This window comes from Kluyveromyces lactis (genome assembly GCF_000002515.2).
Source record: "Kluyveromyces lactis strain NRRL Y-1140 chromosome E complete sequence".
Taxonomy (NCBI): Eukaryota; Fungi; Ascomycota; class Saccharomycetes; order Saccharomycetales; family Saccharomycetaceae; genus Kluyveromyces; species Kluyveromyces lactis.
Window position 1 is genome coordinate 1,408,736 of NC_006041.1, and position 23,588 is coordinate 1,432,323.

At 39.4% G+C, this 23,588-nt stretch overlaps 13 protein-coding genes and 1 non-coding gene across 14 annotated transcripts; 7 read left to right on the forward strand and 7 right to left on the reverse strand.

Annotated features, from left to right (window-relative positions):
- Positions 1-386: 386 nt before the first annotated feature.
- BNS1 (Bns1p) lies at positions 387-644 on the reverse strand (the record flags this gene model as incomplete). Its single annotated transcript, XM_454660.1, has 1 exon — positions 387-644. One exon carries the CDS (start codon positions 642-644, stop codon positions 387-389), a length of 258 nt encoding a protein of 85 aa, XP_454660.1.
- Positions 645-1,248: 604 nt separating this feature from the next.
- SMI1 (Smi1p) lies at positions 1,249-2,856 on the forward strand (the record flags this gene model as incomplete). The annotated part of the gene is made up of 1 exon (XM_454661.1): positions 1,249-2,856. The coding sequence occupies one exon, from the start codon at positions 1,249-1,251 to the stop codon at positions 2,854-2,856; it is 1,608 nt and encodes a 535-aa protein (XP_454661.1).
- Positions 2,857-3,023: 167 nt separating this feature from the next.
- On the reverse strand, positions 3,024-4,625 carry DIE2 (dolichyl-P-Glc:Glc(2)Man(9)GlcNAc(2)-PP-dolichol alpha-1,2- glucosyltransferase; the record flags this gene model as incomplete). Its single annotated transcript, XM_454662.1, has 1 exon — positions 3,024-4,625. The coding sequence occupies one exon, from the start codon at positions 4,623-4,625 to the stop codon at positions 3,024-3,026; it is 1,602 nt and encodes a 533-aa protein (XP_454662.1).
- Positions 4,626-4,794: 169 nt separating this feature from the next.
- On the forward strand, positions 4,795-6,333 carry MTC6 (Mtc6p; the record flags this gene model as incomplete). Its single annotated transcript, XM_454663.1, has 1 exon — positions 4,795-6,333. The coding sequence occupies one exon, from the start codon at positions 4,795-4,797 to the stop codon at positions 6,331-6,333; it is 1,539 nt and encodes a 512-aa protein (XP_454663.1).
- An 80-nt stretch (positions 6,334-6,413) lies between these two features.
- PEX28 (Pex28p) lies at positions 6,414-8,057 on the reverse strand (the record flags this gene model as incomplete). Its single annotated transcript, XM_454664.1, has 1 exon — positions 6,414-8,057. One exon carries the CDS (start codon positions 8,055-8,057, stop codon positions 6,414-6,416), a length of 1,644 nt encoding a protein of 547 aa, XP_454664.1.
- A 397-nt stretch (positions 8,058-8,454) lies between these two features.
- On the reverse strand, positions 8,455-10,221 carry AMA1 (Ama1p; the record flags this gene model as incomplete). The annotated part of the gene is made up of 1 exon (XM_454665.1): positions 8,455-10,221. One exon carries the CDS (start codon positions 10,219-10,221, stop codon positions 8,455-8,457), a length of 1,767 nt encoding a protein of 588 aa, XP_454665.1.
- A 965-nt stretch (positions 10,222-11,186) lies between these two features.
- HSV2 (phosphatidylinositol-3,5-bisphosphate binding protein HSV2) lies at positions 11,187-12,206 on the forward strand (the record flags this gene model as incomplete). The annotated part of the gene is made up of 1 exon (XM_454666.1): positions 11,187-12,206. The coding sequence occupies one exon, from the start codon at positions 11,187-11,189 to the stop codon at positions 12,204-12,206; it is 1,020 nt and encodes a 339-aa protein (XP_454666.1).
- Positions 12,207-12,298: 92 nt separating this feature from the next.
- Positions 12,299-13,063, reverse strand: PET54 (Pet54p; the record flags this gene model as incomplete). Its single annotated transcript, XM_454667.1, has 1 exon — positions 12,299-13,063. One exon carries the CDS (start codon positions 13,061-13,063, stop codon positions 12,299-12,301), a length of 765 nt encoding a protein of 254 aa, XP_454667.1.
- A 489-nt stretch (positions 13,064-13,552) lies between these two features.
- SNR7 lies at positions 13,553-13,696 on the forward strand. The gene has a single exon (XR_002633602.1). It is a non-coding gene; the product is annotated as a U5 RNA (small nuclear RNA).
- Positions 13,697-14,407: 711 nt separating this feature from the next.
- KLLA0_E15973g (SKG-like transmembrane protein) lies at positions 14,408-16,474 on the forward strand (the record flags this gene model as incomplete). Its single annotated transcript, XM_454668.1, has 1 exon — positions 14,408-16,474. One exon carries the CDS (start codon positions 14,408-14,410, stop codon positions 16,472-16,474), a length of 2,067 nt encoding a protein of 688 aa, XP_454668.1.
- Positions 16,475-16,737: 263 nt separating this feature from the next.
- Positions 16,738-17,289, reverse strand: IMP3 (snoRNA-binding rRNA-processing protein IMP3; the record flags this gene model as incomplete). The annotated part of the gene is made up of 1 exon (XM_454669.1): positions 16,738-17,289. One exon carries the CDS (start codon positions 17,287-17,289, stop codon positions 16,738-16,740), a length of 552 nt encoding a protein of 183 aa, XP_454669.1.
- A 528-nt stretch (positions 17,290-17,817) lies between these two features.
- On the forward strand, positions 17,818-18,462 carry MRPL6 (mitochondrial 54S ribosomal protein uL6m; the record flags this gene model as incomplete). The annotated part of the gene is made up of 1 exon (XM_454670.1): positions 17,818-18,462. The coding sequence occupies one exon, from the start codon at positions 17,818-17,820 to the stop codon at positions 18,460-18,462; it is 645 nt and encodes a 214-aa protein (XP_454670.1).
- Positions 18,463-18,804: 342 nt separating this feature from the next.
- MRPL9 (mitochondrial 54S ribosomal protein uL3m) lies at positions 18,805-19,626 on the forward strand (the record flags this gene model as incomplete). The annotated part of the gene is made up of 1 exon (XM_454671.1): positions 18,805-19,626. The coding sequence occupies one exon, from the start codon at positions 18,805-18,807 to the stop codon at positions 19,624-19,626; it is 822 nt and encodes a 273-aa protein (XP_454671.1).
- A 369-nt stretch (positions 19,627-19,995) lies between these two features.
- On the reverse strand, positions 19,996-23,256 carry CRM1 (exportin CRM1; the record flags this gene model as incomplete). Its single annotated transcript, XM_454672.1, has 1 exon — positions 19,996-23,256. The coding sequence occupies one exon, from the start codon at positions 23,254-23,256 to the stop codon at positions 19,996-19,998; it is 3,261 nt and encodes a 1,086-aa protein (XP_454672.1).
- Between the last annotated feature and the right edge of the window lie 332 nt (positions 23,257-23,588).

The window sequence follows — 23,588 nt, forward strand, 5'->3', positions numbered from 1 at the left end:
CAATAAATTAACACCAATTCTTCACATTCAACGAGTTAGGTATCTTATTTATCTCGTATGTATCTTGTTTATAGTAAAAGTCAAAATTCAAAACAATATGACGACGAGTTGTAATCCCTATGTAAAAATCCAAACAGAGATGTTTTCAGAATATATGTTAAAAACTGGGGGATATACAAAGGAGCAATCATTGTGTTTCATATAGATGTCGTGCACATTTCATGTCTAGGTTTATGATGCAAAAGTTGATATAAGTTGAGGCAAGTTTCGGACCTGCCTGACTTGAAGTAAATATGTTTAAAATAGCGTCTTAAGAGCAAAGTATCTCAAGGAATGTAGTCGCAGAAGAGTATAGGGAGGAGTGGGTATCTTGGATCATGTTAAATTTAAAACTCTTCTGCTAATTGCTTCGACTGGAAATTCAACTTGGTAGGATTGCTCTTTGCCTGGAACAACTTCGATCTGTGATCGTTCAACTTCTGGGAACATGGAGAGAGCAAATCATCGGTAGGAGAAGCAAACTTGTTCTTCATTTCTGAAAGCTGGTGTGGTGATGGTTTCTTAAACATGGCCTTGTGCAAACTTGTACTCGCAGTTTGAGAATCCTGTTTCTGATGTAATGGTTGAAATTGGCCGGCAGTCATTATTCTTTGAGCTACTTTGAACTAGGCTTGTATCTGTTTGATCTTATTTAGTACCTGGCTCCTGAATAGCAGTTTTATAGGTTGTCGTGATGAACACTGTAATGTGGTTTCTACACATGTAGCATTGCATTTCTATGACTTTATATCACTATTTCAATGTTTACGTTTCTCCTAATTGGGAAATCTAAGTAGTGTATTCTTTGTGTCGGTCACATGACAGTTTTGAGTCACGTGAACATTGGAAAATGTATACCGTAATTTAATCATTAAGAACTACCTGTTGTTCAATGAATCTAGGATACTTTTCTAGGTATATTGTGGTTCCTCACCGAATCCCGAATCCAAGTGTTGTCACCTTCCCCATTTCTATCCACATGATAGTCACGTTTATCTACCGTTTTCGGAAATTCTCTATTTAGAATCGAAAAAAATCGTGTCGAAACCTTGGAAAAGTACAGAATACAAAGAGATCTGTCTAATGATCGAAGCATATGTCCTCAGGTAAGTGTTTACGCGAGATCAATAAAGTTCAGAAGCAAATTAGTAGGATTTACTAGGAATTGACATAGTATCTTAGTGTTTTAAGTGAGAAAATCTGATTAATATGCAAGCTTTTAAGAAGAAATTACAGCAATTAGTGTATTCTTTTAGTACCGAAGATCGGTATGCGGATTACGATGAAGAAGCTGCCAATCCAGATGTTGCTGCTGGAGTAGAACGGTCGATAACTGAATCTAACCATGGTTCCCAAATCCAATTGGCGGATTATGTGGATGGGTCGAACCCCAGTGGCAACGAGGGTATCAATGAAGCACTTTTGGCATGGAGACATATCGATAATTGGACGTCACAACATAATCCTGATTTGGCAGCAACGTTGAGTGACCCATGCACAAGACACGACATCAACAATGCTGAGAAGGATTTAGATATTATTTTCCCCGCTTCAGTAAGGGCATCTCTAAGGTTGCATGATGGTCAAGAAGATCTAGTGTCGATGACAGGCACTGGGGGTTTGTTCTTTGGGCTACAGTTGATGGGACTAGATGAAATCGTTCAAATGACAAGAACGTGGAGAAATGTGGCTGAAAATTTGGAACGTAAGAACCATGAGTTACAAATTAAGATGGATAAACATCAAGAGCTGAATGGCACCACTGTTGATTTGCCAAACCAACAAAAAGGATACGGTAAATTAGAAAACCAAGATTACAAAGCTATGGATCCAAATCTTCAAAGGAATATTTCACAAAACTATAAGAAGCAGTTCAAGCTACCAGATATCCCAGACCAACATTCTGTTCCGCCATTGGCCATTCAACAAGTCTATGCTAACTCAGGGTGGATTCCATTGGTAACGGATAATGCAGGGAACCACATCGGTATCGATTTGGCACCGGGACCAAAGGGTAAATACGGTCAAGTTATCCTTTTCGGAAGAGAATTCGATACTAAATTTGTTGTTGCAAGCAATTGGGGTGATTTCTTGTTAAGTTTTGCCAATGATTTAGAACTTGGTAATTGGTTATTGATCGATGAAGGTAACGACCAGTTTGCTGGTGAAGGTGAACTTGTGTTTAGAGACAAAAAGAGTAATGGCCCAGTTCGAGATTACTTAGAAGTTTTGGTAATGAGATCAAGAATGAAGTGGAACTCCTTTACCGAAAGAAAGCTGCCCGAAGAACCTAAAAGAACTGTTTCATCATCTCAAGGGTCTCAAAATACTGTAGAACCTGCAGAACAACAGGAAACAGCTTTGACTGTTGATGAAACTTTGGATGAGAAGAACGACACTTCCTTATCTGTAGACAATACTGGCACAAAACAGGAAGTTAAGGATCCTGAAACGACAGGTACAAAGACAGGATCTAGCGCTAAAGCGGAAGACAATCTACCAAAGACTTCAAATCCAGATGAAGTGATGGCAGATGGTGCTGACACACAGGAGACAAGCAAACACGAACAAAACGAAAGCACTAATGCTGTAGAAAACACCGAAACCAGTCAAGAAGGTGCAGTTGAAACTTCAGAAAAGCCTGAGGAAAAGCCCAAGAAGCAATCGAAGAAAGCATCCAAGAAAAAGGGTAAGAAGGATGAAAAAAAGGACACTGATAGTAAAACAAAAGAGCCAGAAGTGGAGGAAGAAACCGAGTCCCACTTGGCTAATTCGGTTGAGAAGTTAAAGGACGATTTCGAAAACGTAGCTCTTTGATCTCTTAACAAGACTAATGTCCCAAATCTTCAATTTCATACCTTCCAAAATATATTCCACAATTTTCTAAGATGGTGTTATTTTCTCAATATAAATCGGATATTATTAACTAGTAGTAATGGTAAAATTATGTCCAATTAGATGTTCTATATATTCTGTTTATGTCTTTACCAAATGATATGCTGTACAGTAGTTTCAGATTCCCATTTTATATCAAATCTCTTGAAAATAATATACGTGATCAAATTAATTATCATAAACCATGCACATTCAGACAAGTGTCTTTTCGTTCCAGTCACCTTACCTATTGGATTACCCCAGAATGGTTCAGGTGCCATTGTGATGAAAAGCCTCCAAAATATAAATGGCAAGATGTAGTATCGAGGTTCAAACAAGGGAGAAGGAACCACCGTCATAAATGTGCACATAATCAAGGCAGTCCACGAAATATGTGTCAATTGAATTGGTAAATCGATTGGGTTTTTAATTTCAATAGGCAATATAGGGTGGAATATCATCGTGCTAGGTCTCATTACTTCAAGGTAGACATACGCGGAGAAATGATAAATTGGAGCCATCACACAATACTTGAACAAACTACTTCTTCCGATCAGTTTTTTGAATAGGTAAAAGGTGATATGACGATTATCAGCTAGAAGGAATGGATGTACCACTGTGAAGTACCGTATTATCAACATAATCCCCAATAACTCCAATAGATACTTTACAGGGTTCATGACAAACCTGATCAAGTACGATAGAGTGACTTGCTTTGAAAACCATACCGGTACGCTAAAGAAAGCAATAAACATCAAGCAATAGAAAAATTGTACGATGTGCAATCCTGCAACATGGTTACTTTTATCGCCTAATGTAATTGATCGATTGTATAATAAAAATGCAAGGAATAAACCAAAGTTGATGGCATAGGGAAGTACCAAAGATTTGAAGTTTTCCAGTGTATGAAGCACAAGCTTCAAATAATTGTTGAAATTCAACGTATTGAAGTTTTTCTCAATCATAGCACGACGTTCCACAACAAGAATCATAATTAAAACGTTCCATACAATATTAGTCTGTCTAAAGAGGCAACTGATCAATCCACACAGGGCGCTCATCCAAATGCTAGCTGTTTCTCCGAACGGTAACACCAATGCCAAGTTCAATGACTCGACGATGAAAATGGTAGACCATATATCCGTATAATACAAAAAGTAATAACTAGCCATCAAAGGGAAACACATTAATGTTACAGGCCAGAACCCCAATGCATTGAATAAATATAGCGGGCGTAATACCACCCAAGGCCATACAATTACACCCCCAATAAGATTCGTCAAGCGTAGCACAGTTAATGTAGACCAATTAGTTATAAATCTGGTCGCATGATATTGCAGCCATCCCAACAAATATAGGCCTGGAGGAGTAGTGATTTTCCCATTCCAAGAGTACCATTTTCCTCTAAGATATCTTAACGTTTGGTCAACATGGAACTTCTCATCAATGAACACATAAGGAAGTCCAGTAGTGTTCAATGTATATGCCAAATAACAGAATAGTGCAGTTGCGATGGGCCAAATTATTACGTTCGCATAAATCCCAACCACTACTTCTCTCTCCACATCCCTGGAAAACTCCACTACCACAGCATTCTTCTCTTCAGTTTCTGATACGCTCATTATGGCAGCGTCACTCGGGTATCGTTTGCTAGCTGTTGGACAAGAATATTTCCCAACTGTTTCTCCATCTTGTATTTGTGATGATATCATACTGAGTTTAAAGGTTTTTTCTTCGTAACTTGTATAATTCTTTTCACTTTTAGATATCAACGGAATCGCTCAGACAGAGGACAGAGAGTTCAGTGTCAAATAATCCTGCACTCCACTCCAGGGTCCATATATGCGATCTAGGATAGTATTATATGGATTGTCGAGATAAATGCTTCTTTACTTCCTGGTTGTAGCTCCATTATGGATGCTAAGCGGGTTAGTTCGGGCTGAAGTGTGGCCATCGTTTTCGGACGAGATGATATATGCGATCAGATCGCAGAGAGACTTGATGCAGAACATCTCAATTGACCAAGTACCATTACCAGGACTGGCATTGAAAAATTCGTTGCCAGGTTCGATCACTTCCAATGAAACTGAATCGCTAACGACAATTTTATCGCTATTACATCACGGTATTCAATCATTTCGGGTTGATCTAACGTTCAATTCCTCTGCCGGAGAATGGTTTTTGGAAGGTACTAACATAAGATTCGTCAAAATGTTGAACACGGTGAATTTATTTGTGATGGCTACCAATACAAACTTGGATGCTAACATTTTGACTATTCTACTGCGCTTTGATAACGATACTTTAAGAAACTCCAATGCCATCAAAGAGGCTAATTTTACAGCGATACTAGAAGAAGGGTTAAGTCCCGGATATGTGTATTCTATTGCAGATCTTGAACGTGATCGTGAATTAAATCAGACGTTGAGTATTAACGGATACTCTGATACGGGTTGGGTTGGTTTGAGCAGATTCCTATTCGATGTTAAAAAGCGGGTCGTATTTGGGTTCTTGAATGGAGCTGAGTTGTTCTCAGAAGACGACCAAGACAATTTAGTATTCCCTCCAGAAACATTTCATTACGTTACAGCCAACAATATTACATGTCCTTTGAATACTGTCGAAGATATCATGAGAGTGTCTCAAATACAATGGAGATTTCTTGAAGGTAATTTCAGCTACGAAAACTACCTTCATTATCTCGAATGTGGGTACTCATTGATCCTTACGAATCCGATCGACACGAGAAATGATAGTTCCCAGGGAACGTCGTTACAAAGGCATCTTTCAAGTTTACTACTATGGTCATGGAATGCAACAGCTCCGGATGATAAACTCGATGAAAGTGAGGACAGCGATGATTCCGAATCAAGCTCTACTTCACAATACGTAGCCTACCGTTGTGGGGCATTCAGCTATAACGACTATGAAGATTTGGATCCATTTAAGATAGGTAACTGCTACAGAAATTTGCCCTATTTATGTCGTTTCAGTGATAGAGCTTACTTTTGGAACATATCAGAAGATACTGGAACCTATTTCGAATCGGACGATAAGGACATGTGCCCCACAGGATACAAGTTTGGAGTACCGAGGACACCTTTGCAACAAAGATCATTACGAATACACTTAAATGATATGGACATTGATAACTTAGATTTTTGGATCGATATTAATTCGATCTCTGTGAGCAATTGTTGGATTACAGGTGGTCCGTATGCTTCTTGTCCTTATCAAAAATACGGTTCTCGAAGAAATTATATTGCCATGACTGTTCCTACTTCAGCGATAGCATTGGTATTACTTCTTGTCATTTTTTACTTCAATTGGGTTCACGTTCCCATTCAGGACAATAGGAACAACTGGAAAAGAATCATTAACGCATATTCAAAGGAAGAGGTCGAAGGTGTTCCATCTTGAAAGGTTTGAATTTCTGAAATACTCTAAATTAAACAACGTACAACTATATAAGCTACACCAAAACTAGCTATTCTAACCGCTCAGCGGTACGATGGTATCCTAGCCGGATTAGCATACCTGATAACTTTACGTATTAACCTTTTCCTCTTAAATTGATCATCTACCAGATAATCCCCTTCTATTCTCGTCATTTCTAATCCTCTCTCAGTGGCCCATTGTTCCACGTTGGTGTCGGTAGTCCATTCGGAGTTTGAGTCAAACGTCCATGTCGGAGGTGGCTTTAAGTCGTCCATACTGTGCGCTCCTGGCGGTGGTTTTTGAGATTTTCTATACGGATCAGATTTGTCAAAGACCTGTGTGGAGTACATATAGGGTGACCATTCTTGCTCCGTGATACCTTGCATTTGGATCTCAAATACCTCTACCCACCTTGTCTCCACAGGTTCATCCAATAGAATGTCATAACGTTCCGTTCTCCTGAGAGCTTCTTTCCCCTTATCCAGTTGTTCTTTCTTCAACAATCCAAATACTGTAGGACGAACTCGGGGATGTATGATGGTCATAATAGACCATGCCAGCAAGCTCGCCATGAGACCCCAATTAATAAACGGAGTTATTATCCACAATAAGAATAAGACCACAAAACAGGAGAGGAAAACAACTGTTGAATATTGCTCATTCTTGAAACCTGCAGTACCGTACATGAACTTTTCCATCTTATCAATAACAGACACTAACGTGCTCATTAAATTCTGTAAATCTCTTAAATTGACGACGAACTCCATACTTTGACGTACCGTATTTGCCTTTCGCAAATCATTGATATCAATATCTTCGTAATTAAACTCATGAATAGAATCGCGCAACTGTAGCTTAGACGTATTACCTCCAGTGGTGATACTTTTGATAAGGGATTTACCATACGATCTCTTGGAAAGGTAGATGCCTCTATGTAACGGATGTCTATGCAAGTATCCAGGAATCATTAAGCCAAACATAAGGTACAGTATAGGTAATATTACAAGAAGCATTGGATTAAAACAAATTTGGGTAAATGCAATCAATGCAAGGAGTGTTCCAGAAGGATTTCTCCAAGTTAACAATCTTATCAATATATCCTGCAGTTCGAATATTGCGCCCAATCTCGAGGTTAAAGCTCGAACATTCTTATTCATAATTGTGACACTCACAGTTTGTGAGTGTCTGCGTCCTGGTTCAGCAACTCTTTGGCTGAACTGTTCCCTCTCTGGAAGTTCATCAGGAAGGATGCTTAATATGAGCCTGTCAATGACCATATCAATGAAATGTTCCCTTGTTTCTTCAACGGTATCCTTTGCTTGCTTTCTCAGAGACGTCTTGACATTCGGTTTCTCCCGCTCCTCTTCAGAAGAAGCGGATCTGATCTCATACTCCTGTCTAAAATTCTCATCCTTCCAGAAACTATCATTACTCTCGAGATCTGTTTCGTTGTTGATATACTCTTGAAAATCATCGTCAATTGTCTTCGTATCATCTTCTCTCATCGTCTTGAACCTTTCCCAGGTAGCATCAAATAAAGAGGTCGCTATTCCTTGCACCAAGTCCTTATTCGATAGCAACTTTTCCCTGTCCCCTGGAGGAACAGCATTGTCTATCGATGCAAATACATTCTCGTACTTCTTCACAAGATAGTTTCCTAACAAAGATCTTTTGCTGACACGTTTTGCATCGTGTCCGAATTCCATGACCAGTACTTTCAGCTTCTGATCTTAATGTTTCCTGTCCCTAAAACTTGCATCCGTTTATCTGAGTAATAGCTAGTATAAGGCAAGATGCCATCTTTTTGACGTTTTTTGACATTTGAACCTTTAAAATCGATGTTGAGAAAAGCACAATGACACAATACACCTACGACAAGCAGTAATTGTACAGGGTATAGTTGCTGTTGTGAACCAAGCGTTTGAGAGGCTGGCTTACAGAACTGTCCGGATCAGTGTTTCTTCTTGATACTTATCGTTAAACTGAGTTTTGGGGGATCGTATGTACAATAACATCATTAGTTTATTAAATTATTATTTTATATTATAGTTATTTCAAAGCAGACATTGTAAAAGCCACGGAGGCGAAGAGGAAATTGGGACGCTATCTAAGCATGCAGTTTAAGCTTATTCCTTCTTCATGCTCAATGATCTCTGAACCGTATATGCCGTTAGACGGAGTTTCTCTCATATCTTCGCATGTATTCTCCCAAATAGAATAAAATCTGACAGTCTCATCATCTGAAGCTACACAAATCTTTTTAGCATCAGGTGAAGTTGCTGCAGTCAATGCACGTAATTGGGTTGGTTGTTTGATTCGTATTATCTCTTCCATGGAGGGATAGCTGTACATTATGATGAAAACTGGAAGTTCTTGATTGGTGAATCCGAATGTCACCAATAGTTGTTTTTGTCCTTTGGACCATATTATGGACGTTATTTGGCCTGGTGTCTTGAATTCTCTGAGCAATGTTCCGCTTTTCGAATGCCAAAACCTTAGATGTCTATCGTAACTTCCTCCTCCGGTAACAAATAACGCTTTCGACCAAGGACAAAAGGCCATAGCTTTCACAGCAGAGGCGTGCTTTAATTTAAACTGTAATTCAGGTTCCTCATCGAGATCATTTTCGTTATATTTGCATATGGTACAACAATTGTCATTGCCTCCTAAGGCTATTTGATTAGTTTCTTCACAAATTTTGATACCACATATTTGTTGTGAATGTACGTGTAAAGACCACGATTCTCCTATTTTATGGGTTTGTATCACTTTCTCAGAGTTCAGTTCCGCTGAAGTTCCATTGATCTTGGCTCGCAAAGTATCTGTTCGCCTCAATGATCGTGCAATGACTATAAGTTCGGTCTTGATATTAAACTTGTATACGACACCAACTTCTGTACCTACAATAAATTGATTCCCATCTTTGAACCATTGGCAGCAGCATATTCCACTATGACATTTCACTGTAATTTCAATCAAAGGCTTTGGAGGTCCGCTGCCTATGTTGTTCTCCACACTTTCCTGACTAAATATGAAGATCTTGCCCCGCTTGGTTCCGACGAGTAAAAAATCTTTGGAGCTAAAGGAAATGCATTGAACAGTGTCTGAGGTCTTTTCAAGATAATCTCTTCTGAGAACGTGGATGGCACCTACTTGATCTGACCATAGAAATACAGCCGTATCAAGGGCAACAGCGACATTATTAGTGGCATGAGACCAATCCACAAGATTGGAATAAAAATCTTTCCGCAAATGTGGGGCCTCAAGGACTCTAAATGGGACCCTTGATTCTGCTCTCTTGCTGATTCTCTGTTTCTCAACATCTTTGTTATTGAGCCATGACGATAACTGAGCGTTTGCATATTTCAGCGCTTCTGGTGGTGGTAGAATTGAAATTAATGGATCCACAGATAACGATGGAATAGTCAACGATGGTATCATGTGAGAAAATTGGAGAACCCTATTGTAATCTGGGAACCCTAGTGCATCAGCCATATATTTCCTATGCTGTTTGGTATGCCTGGATACTTTTTTCTTACTCTTCTTCTCACCTGAATCTAGGATAGAAGATATTTCTTGTGTCAATAAGGTGTTCACGGGCAAGTCATGGCCCATGAAGAATTCAGGAGATGGGCTTCTGGATTGCAACAGCGGATCAACCAATTGTTCAAGACTAGTCAGAAAATTTTGCAATTGTGAAGACGAGTAATAACTCTTTTTGGATGTGGTTTTAGGAATAAACCGATCGTTCCCATTGCCGCCAATATTTTTAGTAGAACTGAACGACAGTTTAGGTTTATGTGACAAAGAACCCAGAAAATTCACACCAAAATCGTCCCTGAGTTTAGTTTCACGGGTCTTGTTTATCATTGGAGCAACAAATCAATGGAAGGCACCCAATTTACCTCTCTGTGTTGTCTCTTTTTGTTTTCTTTTAAATGTGGTTTGTTTAAGCTTTAATCCTTTAAACTCGATGATTTTAAAGATAAGTAGCGACAGAATAATGATGAAAGCAGAAATGTTATAGATAGCAATAGCGATTTTATGAAACGGATGGTCGTACCACGGTACGTTCAAATAGCTCGAAAGAGACCGTGATAGTGTAAGCCAGTAGAGGATCTGAACAGATCCGGTGTCTTTAGCTGGGACAATCAAAAGAATGTGTCAAAAAACTCATTACATAGATTTGCATATGTAGTCTATGACAGCGCACTGTGTCACAAGGTTTATATACTTGTGACATCTTTCGGATGAGATGCGTACAAAAGTCTTGCCTTGGCATTGTGTACAGAGAAGTATTGCGAAGACGGTTCGGTAGCGAAGAGTAATGTTTTGTGGGTATTTATGTCAGGATGACGCAGTTCATGTAGATGAAGTACATTCATGCATCTGTTTCTGTACTGAAGCAAGTGGGTTGGAGTGCAGCTAGTATTAGGTTCGGAGAAGTAAAGGAATTTAGTGTCCTCTTTTATGGATTTAATTGGCTTGTGGTATAAACTTTAACCTTAAATACCTTTAATCGAGAAATAAAGATCAATTTTGAACAAAACCAATGTGATATGGCAGTATATATTATTTGACTGTCAGTTGTGGTCCATGCCATGATTTGCGCCATATAGGCTGATATATATTTGAATAAAGGGGCTATATCCTTCTGGGAATTATCTCCTGTTTCGTCCTTTCAACAGTTTTTGTTTATATATTTGATCTCATCTCGATTTCCCTTTAAAATAAACCACCAGAACAGTTAATTCAAACTAAAACAATACAAAGGACAGCTCTTTAACAACTCCACAGTGCCTGAAAACCATATACACTGCATTAGGGAAGTTACTATGTTGACTAGAAACCCTATTGTCCCCGAAAATCATGTTTCTAATCCGATTGTGGATTATGAATTCAACCAAGATCAATCATGCCTCATAGTATCGACACCAAAAAGCTTCGATATATACAACGTACATCCGTTGAAACGTATCATGAGTCAAGAGATGCCCGATGCTGGTACCATCAGAATGTTGCATCGCACAAACTACATTGCATTTGTTAGTACAAAGAAAGAGTTACTTCATATTTGGGATGACGTTAAGAAACAAGATATCACAAGAGTTAAGCTCGATGCTGCTGTTAAGGACTTGTTTCTTTCAAGGGAGTTTATAGTAGTATCACAGGGCGATGTGATATCCATTTTCAAGTTTGGTAACCCCTGGAATAAGATTACTGAAGACATTAAGTTCGGAGGAGTGTGCGAGTTTGCCAATGGATTGTTGGTGTACTCCAATGAGTTCAATCTGGGTCAGATCCACGTAACTAGATTGCAGACCGATGCAGAGCAGGTTGTTGGAAAAGGTGTCCTAGTGAAGGCCCATGCCAATCCAGTGAAAATGGTAAGATTAAATAGGAAAGGAGACATGGTTGCCACTTGTTCGCAGGATGGAACGCTAATTAGAGTTTTCCAAACGGACAATGGAGTCTTGGTTCGAGAGTTTAGAAGAGGACTGGACAGAACTAGTATTATAGATATGCGTTGGTCACCAGATGGATCAAAATTAGCTGTTGTCAGTGACAAATGGACGTTACACGTTTTTGAAGTGTTCAATGACGCCGAGAACAAGAGACACGTACTTAAGGATTGGATCAATATAAAGTACTTCCAAAGCGAGTGGAGCATTTGCAATTTTAAATTGAAGGTCAGTAAAGGATCCAATGACTGCAAAATCGCATGGATATCAGATACAGGTCTCGTTATAGTATGGCCCAATAGAAGGTTGGCAGATACTTTTAAATTGAACTACAACGATGACGAGCATGTATGGTGGCTCCAACTAAACCAAAGAAACGAAATACCCTTATAAAAGAAGAATTAAGTTTCTTGCCATTTCTTACTATTTACAAAACGGATATACATACGTAAGATAGCGTGTAGTTAATGCGATTATTGAGTCCTTCAAAGCTTTTCTATTAGTAATCTATTATCTTCCACTAACGCCCCATGGAAATTGTTTCTGAACAGACATGCATCTCTAACATTATTGAAATGAATGAACGTTAACCTGGTATTCCTTTCATAGTTCACAAAGACTTGGAAGCTGTGATGTATATCGTACCACCAAAACTTTCTAAAGACGGTGAGGTGGTCCCAGTTTTCTGGTAAATTCCAGACTAAAAGCGATCTATGTTCTATTGTCTGTAGACGTGACCAGTTCACGGACAAATCTTTAGGTACAGGATTCTTAACTTCATCAAAATAAGCTTTCCCTGATTTACTGGCATTAACCAAGTTTCTATAGTATCTAGCATAATCTTGCTGCAAGGAATCCACGTCTGTTGCCTTGAATTTAACGGCTCTGTCATCTAAAAGACTCAACCGCGATGCCATCAAATATTCTTTCATTATATGATTAGTCGGGAATCTCAATATATAACGATCGAGAAACGTGAAGAACTTGGGATCTCTATACTTGAACACGTCAAAAGAGTTCATCAATACCTTTGATTTTGCCTTATCACTGATCATCGATACCAACGATTGAAAATCATCTTTTGTAAGAGACGGATTGTACGTCCTATAAACGAGGAACTTTGTATCCGGAGCGAGCCGTTGTACATCTGGTTTCACAGGCGCTGGATTGTTCTTAACAGTGGCGAAGACCTCCTTCATGAGTTGGGACTTAGTCGTGCCATTCTTCCAAAGTACTTGCGCAGCCCTCATTATACGTAATTAAAAAACGGCAGTTTCGACGCCAGATAACACCTCCACCGCCGGTACTATTAAATCAGAAAGAGCGATTCAAATACTGCTACCAGTGGGCTATAGAAGCAGCTTTCCCTTGATCAATTGTAGCTCTTCTTCAAGGAAAGTTGTAGATGAATCGATGTTAAGAGTTGCATTCGGCGTATCCGGGTAACTATGAGATCATTCCTTTCAATACCCCCCAATGCAGCTAATATTGGGAGACCGCATGCCATATCTCTGCATTACCATATCTTTTGTTCACCCGTGCTGATCTCGTCAACTAGCCATACTCAACCAGGATGATGTCCTACTACCACCTCTTTATTTGTCCTGTTGTACCTTATTCCCTATGTTAAATCATCAACAGTTAAGAATTTTCCATACGAAATCAGAACTTTCTCTTCTGTTAACTACTTTTCAGAAGACGCTTTCAAGAAGAGAAAAAGGTTTCAAAACCTCATAGAGATTGACGTCTGGCGATCAGTATCAATGGGGGCGTTCCAGCTTTTTACTGGTTTGCCCTCGTTTCGAACATGGTTCTTGCCTTTTACCAGAACCATCCGGGTACTGTCCCAACTATGGACTCAATACTCTGTCTAATTTTTGGCAGCCTTTTTTTAAAGAAAATTTTACCAATGGTATCACCATTGGTAATCAACCTTATCCCATCTTCTCCTACATCTAGTTAATGCTTCTTTTCTAGATAGGGTGTTTGGGCTCTTTTCAGGATCATGAATGTGAGTTAGTGCTAGCACATATTCTTTAGATGACTATGAGACGAAGACTCTCATTGTTCATTCAATGCTAAATATCAAAACTATGTAAACTGTAGCATCGGTGTTTTTCTTCCAAGTAAGACCTGCAATGCACACAGGCCTTGGCTAACTGGCGTTCCTGCCGATATTTCACTAATTGTGGTTTTCGTGAATTTTTTCCGAGATCTCTCGAGCTGCATTTCCAGTAATTTGGAAATTCGATTTCTTCAGATCTATTGATAACTCTTCGACAATCAGAAACCGTGATTTACAGGTCCAACATCAAGTCCCAAGCATTGATCCCGGGGTAGTTCTTTGCGATATAGTACCGAGCATCACGGTGTGTCTTTTTTCCCTCTTATTTCTGGTGTTTATTGGCCTGGGTTTAGAGGCTTCGTTGAATTAGTTTTATTTTAACGTGTTAGTGAATCATAAAAGAGACACGATTAGTTAACTGCTCTGCTGATACCCATTGTTTTAGTACAAAAGCCGTTACTGTTCGTATTTGGATTCGTTTCTGATCCTTCCATTCGTTTTCATACTTTATCTGCCAAGAAATATTATCATGGCTACTAGTACCACTGGATCTTCTTCTACGTCGAGTTCCACTTCGACATCGACATCCACTTCGAAAAGTTCAAAATGTACTGGTTCAAGCCAGCATTGTGAAAAGCCATCTGATTCGACTAATACTACTGCAGTGGTAGTAGCGGTCGTAGTTCCGGTAGTAGTGGTTGGACTGGTATTGATATTCATTTTGTACAAAGTATACAAGAGAAACAAGAAGGAAGAACTGGAGGACAATGATCCAGACTTTGATGGTGACGCGGAATTCTTACCGGATTTTGGACAAGAGTTTGAGATGGAACGCAACGTCGATCCTTCTGGGATGAGAATACCCTCATCAGCTACTCGTGCATTTTCGGTACAACCAAATCCTTTCAACGATGAGACCAAATCGTTCGCTTATTCTCAGAGCGCAACAAATCCATTCCAACTGCCAACTGTGACCGATGATTCCGAAACGTTAAGGAATTTTGCCAAGACTTTCCAGAATAGTGATTTTGATGGGTACAAACTTGCGACGCGTTCTGCTTCTCAAATATCTATCTCGAGACCCACGTCAGCGGCAGGTGGGTCTGTCCCTAATAATGGGAACATTCAACTGTCGAATTTGTCAAAGTTCTCCACAGTTTCGAATGGTAATAACTCTAACGGTGATGATAAGATTTTGAAGTACAGTGAAATTGTACAGGATTCCGGTAGTCCTGCAGACGAGGACGATGACGATGACGAAGAGGACTCAAAGGATAGCGACCTATACAGTGAGCCTAGCCCTGTTAAATATTCCAGAGGAAACGTAACACAATCTTATATTCATCAAGACCAAGAAGGGTTCCAACCAGAAGTTTCAATGCAGGAGTCCGAACGCACATCAGAGGGAATTCAATTACAGAAAAAGCCGTTCTTGGAAAATGAAGATGATGTCTACATTCAACGTGATGAAGAAGACTCCGATGAAGATGTGGCTAGAATGAAATCGATATATCAGGTTTATTTGGATAGAAACGGTACTGTGAAAACCATTAGAGAAGGAAATCCGGTGCCCGAAGGGTTCCAACCGGTTGCAGAGTTACCGAAGGATGCATCAAACATAATTACTGAGAGCTCCAACTCCAATGAGCCTACGAATCCATCCAATATACCTGAAAATTATCAAGCCCAACCGCAACATGAGTATTACCAGAATGGCTATTCTCTTCAGCCGGAAGCCCCACAGTACCCAGAGGAAAATTATGGTAGAGGTACTCAAGCTGATGGCAATACCCAATCACAAGATACAGCAGCGTTTGAAAATCCTAACTCGAACGCACCAAACCAATATTCAGACCCTGCGCCAAGGGTAGCGTCATCAATTTATGACACCCAGTCTCAGTATCATAATGACCATCAACAAAATCAATACTACTACAATCATCAGTATTACGGACAGAATCAGTACGATGGAAGTTTCCCAACATATCACAACCAAATACAGCATAATCTCCCCCCTCCTAATATGGAAAGCATCGAAGAGCTCCCACGACCATCTAATTTACCATTTAGCGGTTCCTCTCATTCGTTAACGTCATTTAAATCAAAAACCACCCTTAAGTCACCAGCAGCAGCAGCTATGACACCACAAAATAACCATAACTACAATCCAATCGACCATCCAGAACTTTATTTCCACCAAACAAACGGATCAGATTTGGGATTATCCTCAGATCAAGCCTCCAGCAATACAACACCATCACAAATTAACTCTGCAGGAAGCAAGGTATTACCTCATCATTTGAGACAATCCGTGGTGATGACAAATCCAAACGAGTTGTCTCAAAATAACCTTTTCAAGCCAGCTGGATCATTCTCTCGTGCTGTAGCGGATTCAAGATCCAACAGTTTGATGTCAAATACTAACACTTATCAACAACAGTTACAAGACACTTATATTAAATCGAGAGTAAGCGGTATTCTTGACGACACCGACGTTATGCATCCACCAAGCATGGGGACTATTCTACCGCACTCCGGATCGCAAGAAGATCTAAGAAAGCAGTTGGGCTCATCACACAATTACAATGTCATGTAAAGGGAGCATTATTTCCCTTTGTTTTACCATTCTGTTTTTTTAGACCTCTTTTGGAGTCTTGTTGAATACAATCCTTACGTGTTTATATGCATTATCCGGCATATCCATATACATTGGAACCGAGCTCGAAGCAAAAGATTGTAATTAGAATACTTTTTCTTATGATACATATATACCACTACTACTTACTTTCCTTTCAAATTTGTAAAATAATAGTTTTTGCCCTTTTTCCTACTTCCGAAGGCAAGTATAGCAGGATCAATCTAGGCATCGTCAAAATCATCGACCGCGTTTCTATAACGTAGTACAGTCTTCTTGATCTTGGATGAATCTGTCCATGTAACGTAATCCTCCAAATTCCTTGTTACCAAATATGCTGGATCTGTAATCAAGTTAGGTCCTACTCTAACATGACCTTGTTCAATGAATTGAACGGCATCCTTGAGTGTCTGTGCCATCTTTAATCTATGCATTATTACAGGCAATCTACGACGACAGAAAGCCGAGACTGTAACTTTATTCTCTAGTGCTGATATCTTGGATTTTGTTGAAAGAATGCCCATATGATATAGTTTCTCTAGCAAGAGCTGCTCGTGCTTGATACGGAAGGGATCTGTAGGTTGTAAAAGCGATAGCTTATGTGCCAAACGACGCACATCACCACATATTCTGTTATATTTATGATAATCCTCACGGTTCTGGATATGGTACGTACGCATCACCTGCGTATCTCTGTGGTTCTGGTCCTGTTTCCATTCGTAGAAATCGACCTTCTTGAGAAGCTTCTGCTCATGATGTTTCAATGCTCTTACCATACTGTATTACCTAGTGTATCTGCTTGGAGTATCCTATCCTTATATTGGCTATGAGACCACCAAATGACTTGCTGAACGCTCTTGAAACCACTTCAGCCTGCTATATCATTCAGTAATTGAGATGAGATGACGATGCGTAGGCGATGAGCTTGAAATTTTTCAAAAAGAAAGGGCAAAGATCAACAAGTCACGTGATGCACAGGATAATATAAGCACAAGGTATTTACTCCTGTGTTTCGACGAAGAGCAGTCTCCACATCCCATTTCGACCCAGGAGTGGCCTAGATGGTCACCAATCGAGAGTAACAGCCTAAGTATATCTTATTTAACAATCGTCAAAGCAATTAAAGTTACCCTCCCATACTATCTCACTATTAAAATTTTGATTCCAAGTGAAAAATTGGTTGAAAGACGCATAGAGATGAGTGCTGGAAGAACAGATTGATATAGACGCATTTGATCTAATATACCCAGTCATATAGCGGCTGCAAAGTGGGCTAGACTATTTCCAGGATATACACAATTACCATGACATTTGTTTCCAGAAGACTCTTTTCTGTGTCGGCTCTTCTGCGCTCACATATTGGTTCTTCTCCGGTGTATTTGACACCGGAGACCAAGTTGGTGGTGGAATCAATGAAACTGCCAAAGATCATCAGAAAGGGTAACAAATCTCTTAAGTTATCTCAGAACGTAACTGTATCGGGTCCTTTGGGGAAGATTGATATGGAAATCCCAGATTTCGTGGAGATAAAGCAGGATGGATCTTCGGGAAAAATCGAAGTTGCAGTGAAGGATTCTACCGACAAGACGCAAAGATCCATGTGGGGGACGGTAAGATCTCATATAAATAATCATATCACAGGCGTGAATGAGAGCCATATGGCTGTTCTGAAGTTCGTTGGTACCGGTTACAGAGCTCAATTGGAGGAAAATAACACCTTTGTCAACGTCAAAGTCGGTGCGTCGGTAAGACAAGGCCTACCTATCCCAGAGGGAATCATAGTTAAGTCTCCGGTACCCACGTCGTTGATCGTGGAAGGTGTCAACAAGCAACAAGTGCTACTCTTCGCTGCCAACTTGAGAAAATTCCATCCTCCAGAACCATATAAGGGTAAAGGTATCTACGTTAACAATGAAACTATCAAGATCAAGGATAAGAAGATCAAATGATGACGATAGAATGATGATTATAATTATTATAATATTAAATAACATGTAAATACAGAAGCATAAACATACACTTCCAATAACCGTCAAGGGCACACTTAATTTGTGTTAAATCAGTGAGAGAACTACGTGCCGTTTTAATCACGTGATCTATAGGTAACTTTATCGATTCAAAAAATTTTCAATATCGAAACAGCTTTAACAATTATACAGAGATGGAAACAGGTTTCAATAGAGTCTTTAAACTACATTTTAAATCCTTTACAGTTTCTCCAGCATTGCCAAGAGGTTATCTGGATTGACACATTTGTTATCAATCGACCAGTCTTTGAAAATTGGGGAATAATGGCATTTATTGGCAGTCCTTCGTCGAAGATTTGGACAAGACTTTTCTCACAAAGTGGAGTATCGAACGGTGCCAAGTTAGTCGCACCATCCGTGGCAAGCAGCATTCATCTAGATCCTGTAGATATTAAACATTCTCCAGAAAATGCGCTAAAGAGAAGAAGATTACCTCTACGTTGTGGTGCTTTGAGTAAAAAAGTAGGGATGATGCCGTATTTCGAGAAAGAGACTGGTAAACGTATAGCAGCTACTGTACTTCAGTTGGACAATAACGAAGTTATACTACACAGAACTCCAGCTGAAAACAATTACTGGGCTTGCCAAATTGGTTATGGTAACAAGTCGCCGGAGAATGTTACCAGACAAATGTTGGGACATTTCGCTGCACATGTTGTGAATCCAAAGGAAAAAGTTACCGAGTTTAGAGTCAAGGACGAATCTGGACTACTACCAGTGGGTTCTTTAATCAAACCTTCGTGGTTCAAGCCTGGCCAATACGTTGATTTAAGATCAATCAGCAAAGGTAAGGGTTTCCAAGGTGTAATGAAACGTTATGGATTCAAAGGTTTGAAGGCATCCCACGGTGTTTCCGTATCTCACAGATCTGGTGGTTCTTACGGTCAAAATCAAACACCTGGTCGTGTGTTGCCTGGGAAAAAGATGCCTGGTCATATGGGTGTCGACACTGTAACAATTCAAAACGTGCAAGTGCTGGACGTCAACGACGAAACAGGTACTGTCTTGGTGAAGGGCTCTGTCGCAGGTCCAAATGGTGCATTCGTTAAGATCCAAGATGCTATCAAAAAGCCAACCCCAGTATAAAAAACTGTGATTAAGAAATTGAATCTTTTCAGTCGTTTAGACACCGTCCCGAAATCATTTGGAAAGCATGCCTTTCTACGGTTATTATTAACAATCTATACCTGTATATACACCAATTATAAAATAGTAACTGCTGCAACGTTGAGTGTCCTTTTCAACCAGATATTTAATGGCTTTCATACGTTGATACTGGATCCTGGGTATATGTCGGAGAGAATTGATTACAATTTTTTTCTCTATGTGGGAAGATATACGGCCTGCTATGTATATATTTGCCTTGCTTGACAAGTGTTAGTTTCAGCTTTCATTGGATCCGCAGAAACTTTTTCGTTTCTTGACCATGCTGTACATTTCTGTAAGGTGTTATCTTTACTCATCATCATCCAATTCCGATGGTTTCAATAACCCACCGATCTTGGAAGCTCTTTCTCTTTCAAGTTTATGTTGTTCCGCGAGAGCTTGTTCTTTGTCCTCTGCGAACAAATAATCGGTTGGATCTCCACCGAACTCCTTGATCTGGACCAAGAAATCTCTAATAGTACCAGTGAAATGCTTTGGATCATGATATTGTTTGAGTAGCGCTTGAATGAAGTTCATAACCTGTTCACCACTCAAATGAGGGAATGCATTGCTTAACATGGTTGCTAGATAGTTAGCCAAGTAAGCTTGATTAGAAGTGACTGCAGGAGCTTCATCTTCCTTGTATAATGGTACAGCTATTCTATTTTCTTCTACTCTGGCAATCAAATTCATTAAAAGATGAGCTTGCTTGCTGAATCCAGATTTGTGATCTGAATCAGTGAGGACATAGAAGGTTTCGCTAAGGAATGTGAAGTAATAGTTCTTGTAGAAATCGTTAGAGAATTCAGACGGACTAGCGGAATCAACGTTTTGAATAAGGTCTAAAGCAATTTGTAACCCATTTACCTCAACATCTCTGTTGTTGTGTTTGAACGCCCAACATATGGCATCAACGAAAAGTTTGAAAGCCGGTGGTGGTAGTTGAGATATCGCTACGAAACACTTGGAGTTGATGGCCCTCAATAATTTATAAAACTCCACACGATGTTCCGGATATTCCGTGAAATCTTTATTGATCATGTCTAATGTAGCTTCAAAGACACTCTGTAAAATCAAAATGACACCGCTGATCATCATAGGCCCAACTTTGTTGACAAGTGTGGTCATACAACTTAAAATCTCAGCGTCACGGGCATCTGGTACGGTAATGTAGTAATCCCGTAACACAGAGTCAAACAGTGCTGATGCCAAGTCATTTACGATGTAGTCTAAATCCTTTGCACTGGAAATGTATAATTCCATTAATTTTAGAATTTCTTTCTTGATTGTTCTTAAACCTCTTACCTTTGGAGTCTTAGTAGCAATAATCCCATCGCTGGCTACTTGTGTTGAAATACATCTAGACACAGCTGAGCACAATGACATCATTGGTGTGAAGTTACGACTCAACTGCGGAGCAAAGTCATTACCCATAGCGGAACAAACGGCAACGTTTGTCTTTAGAATATTGGTAACGATTTTCACAGTTTCAGGGTCCGACAAAATATCCAGATGAGTAGATGATTGCTGAATTATAGCGTCCCATGCCATGTTAGGGAGTTGCATCAAATCTGCTAGTAATCTTTGTTTTTCTCCTGGGTTTCTTTCATCAGAAATAATTAAACCGCAAGCCTTGTAAAATGTGTGTACTTGCTGAGGTTGAAGATCGGAGGTGTGGTCTTGAATGTTTCTAATTATTGCCTGGATGAAAGGTTCACTTTCGTTTGGCTGTTGAACGACAAAGTGACGTTTACATCTCTGTACAATCTTGATGAAGGTGTCACAGGCCATATCTTGAACACCCTCATGGGTTTCATGCATAAATTCAAATAGTTTTAGAATGACTGTCTTCAAGAACTTCCAATGAGCTTTTAAGAAACGTGGGTACTGACCGACAACGTACATAATGTTCGATGCAACAACAGCCTTGTTGTCCTTACCGCGCTTTTTATCAGTCAAGGCTAAAAGATCTTTAATGATTGTAACGACAAATTTTTTCTCAGTTTCCTCGTCCATAGTACCAGAAATAGAACCAATAGCCCAACACAATGTGTTGATGTTGTGCCATGACCATTCAGAGCCATCAAGTTGCTTTGCCAATTTATTCAACATGATGTCTTCAGTATCAAGAACATCTAAATGCGTCAAGTAAACAAGTACTTCCCTTTCGGACTTATATAACTGAATTGTGTCCGACTCCTTAACAAACTCTCTGACGATTTCACCTTCATCGTTTTCCACAATAAGAACTTCCTCTGGTCTAACCATCGATTCTATTATAACCCATCTTAACTGAGAACAGATGTTATCGTAAATGTGTTTCTTTAACGGGAACCTTTTCAAGAATTCCGGGTGAGGAGCACCATTGCTCCCTGAGAACATATTCGATCCTTGAGATAGTTTCAATAGGACGTTATTCTGATTTTGAGGGATTTGTTGCACCTCTTGGTACAAGGCCGAAACCAAATTATTCCAGTAGTCCAAAGTCGTTTTGAACAATTCTCTTTCGTCAATCTTCGAAAGTTCAATCAAATATTGATGCGCAGTAATTAATAGTTCCCTCAAGGATTCATCATCTTCTAATATTGAACGGTGTCTGGCCAAATAGGTAGTCAAGAACATGGCAAAATCTTGCAAAAATGATTGATCGTTGCCATTAGCAGTAGCATATGTGTTCTTCAAGTCAGCATTCACCGGTATAACGTTAACAGCAATTTGTTGCAAAGCATTTTGGAAAAACATTACAGTTAACGAAGCAATCTTTGGGTCATTTGCTGGAATATCAAGTTGAGAAACTTCAGTCAAACATTTCAAAGTAATAGCTCTGGTGTCAGCAGAGACTAAAAATTTCGTACTCAACAATTGCAAAATATCAGTGTTGTAGATGTAACGGTATGGGATCCAATGCAAGTATCTCAAAAGAGATTGCAAAGTGGCCACCATAAGGGATGGAGAAGATGCGGTTTCCAAAATTTCGTAACATAGATTGAAAATCTGTTCAAATTGTTGATCCATAGATTGTTTTAAATGTAGTGCTTTAGCTTGCGTCATTTGCTCTGCAGAGAAATCAAAGACTTCCTCACTTAATAACTTTAGCATTACCATGTTGTTTTCACATACGTTTACACTAGCTTGGGAACTGAGAACCAACTCCGGGATGAAGTCTGGCCAGTTTTCTGGCCAGTCCTGCTTAAGAATTTGAACCAAGGTTAAATCAGACTTATGAATCAAATTCTTCTGAGTTTGGAAAACCTGATCATCTTGACACATTGAAATAATCATTCCAACGATGAAATTACGAATTCCAAGTCTATGCTCCTGAGGTAACATCTTCCATTTCGTCGTAATTAACTTATCCAAAATGGAAAGCCCAATGAACTTCGTTTGCGGATTATTTGAATACTGCAAGATTTTATCAGCCCTTTGCCAAGCATCTGGATGGTCCTTCAATTTAGTAAGAACCTCTTGTGCCTCCTTTTGAGACGCACCAGAGCCCTTGAAAAAGGTATCCACCACTTGATCTAGGAGCTGGATGTCTAAGTCCCGAGAAAAGTCTAAAACAGCCTCCATATTGATTTAGAAAGAAGAACGTGTGTGTGGATCTCTTTTTACTATTTTCCTATGAGTACAGTGCAGTAGTATCCTTCTTATGAAAAGACCCTGATTAATTAAATGCAATGTCTTGTTCCTTTAGTCTGCTGTATAAATTCCACCAAGATTCGAATTCACAGCTGCAATTTCCGAAATAAATAATAAAGAAAGAAAAAAAAATACACCGGACTATAGTTTTCTTATTTAGCACTGAACAGTAACGGTTGAATCTAGTACGAACAAAAGTGACTCGATAGCACGCTGCCAGATCTAAAATTTATCTAACAAATACATGTTAACATTCTGTTTAC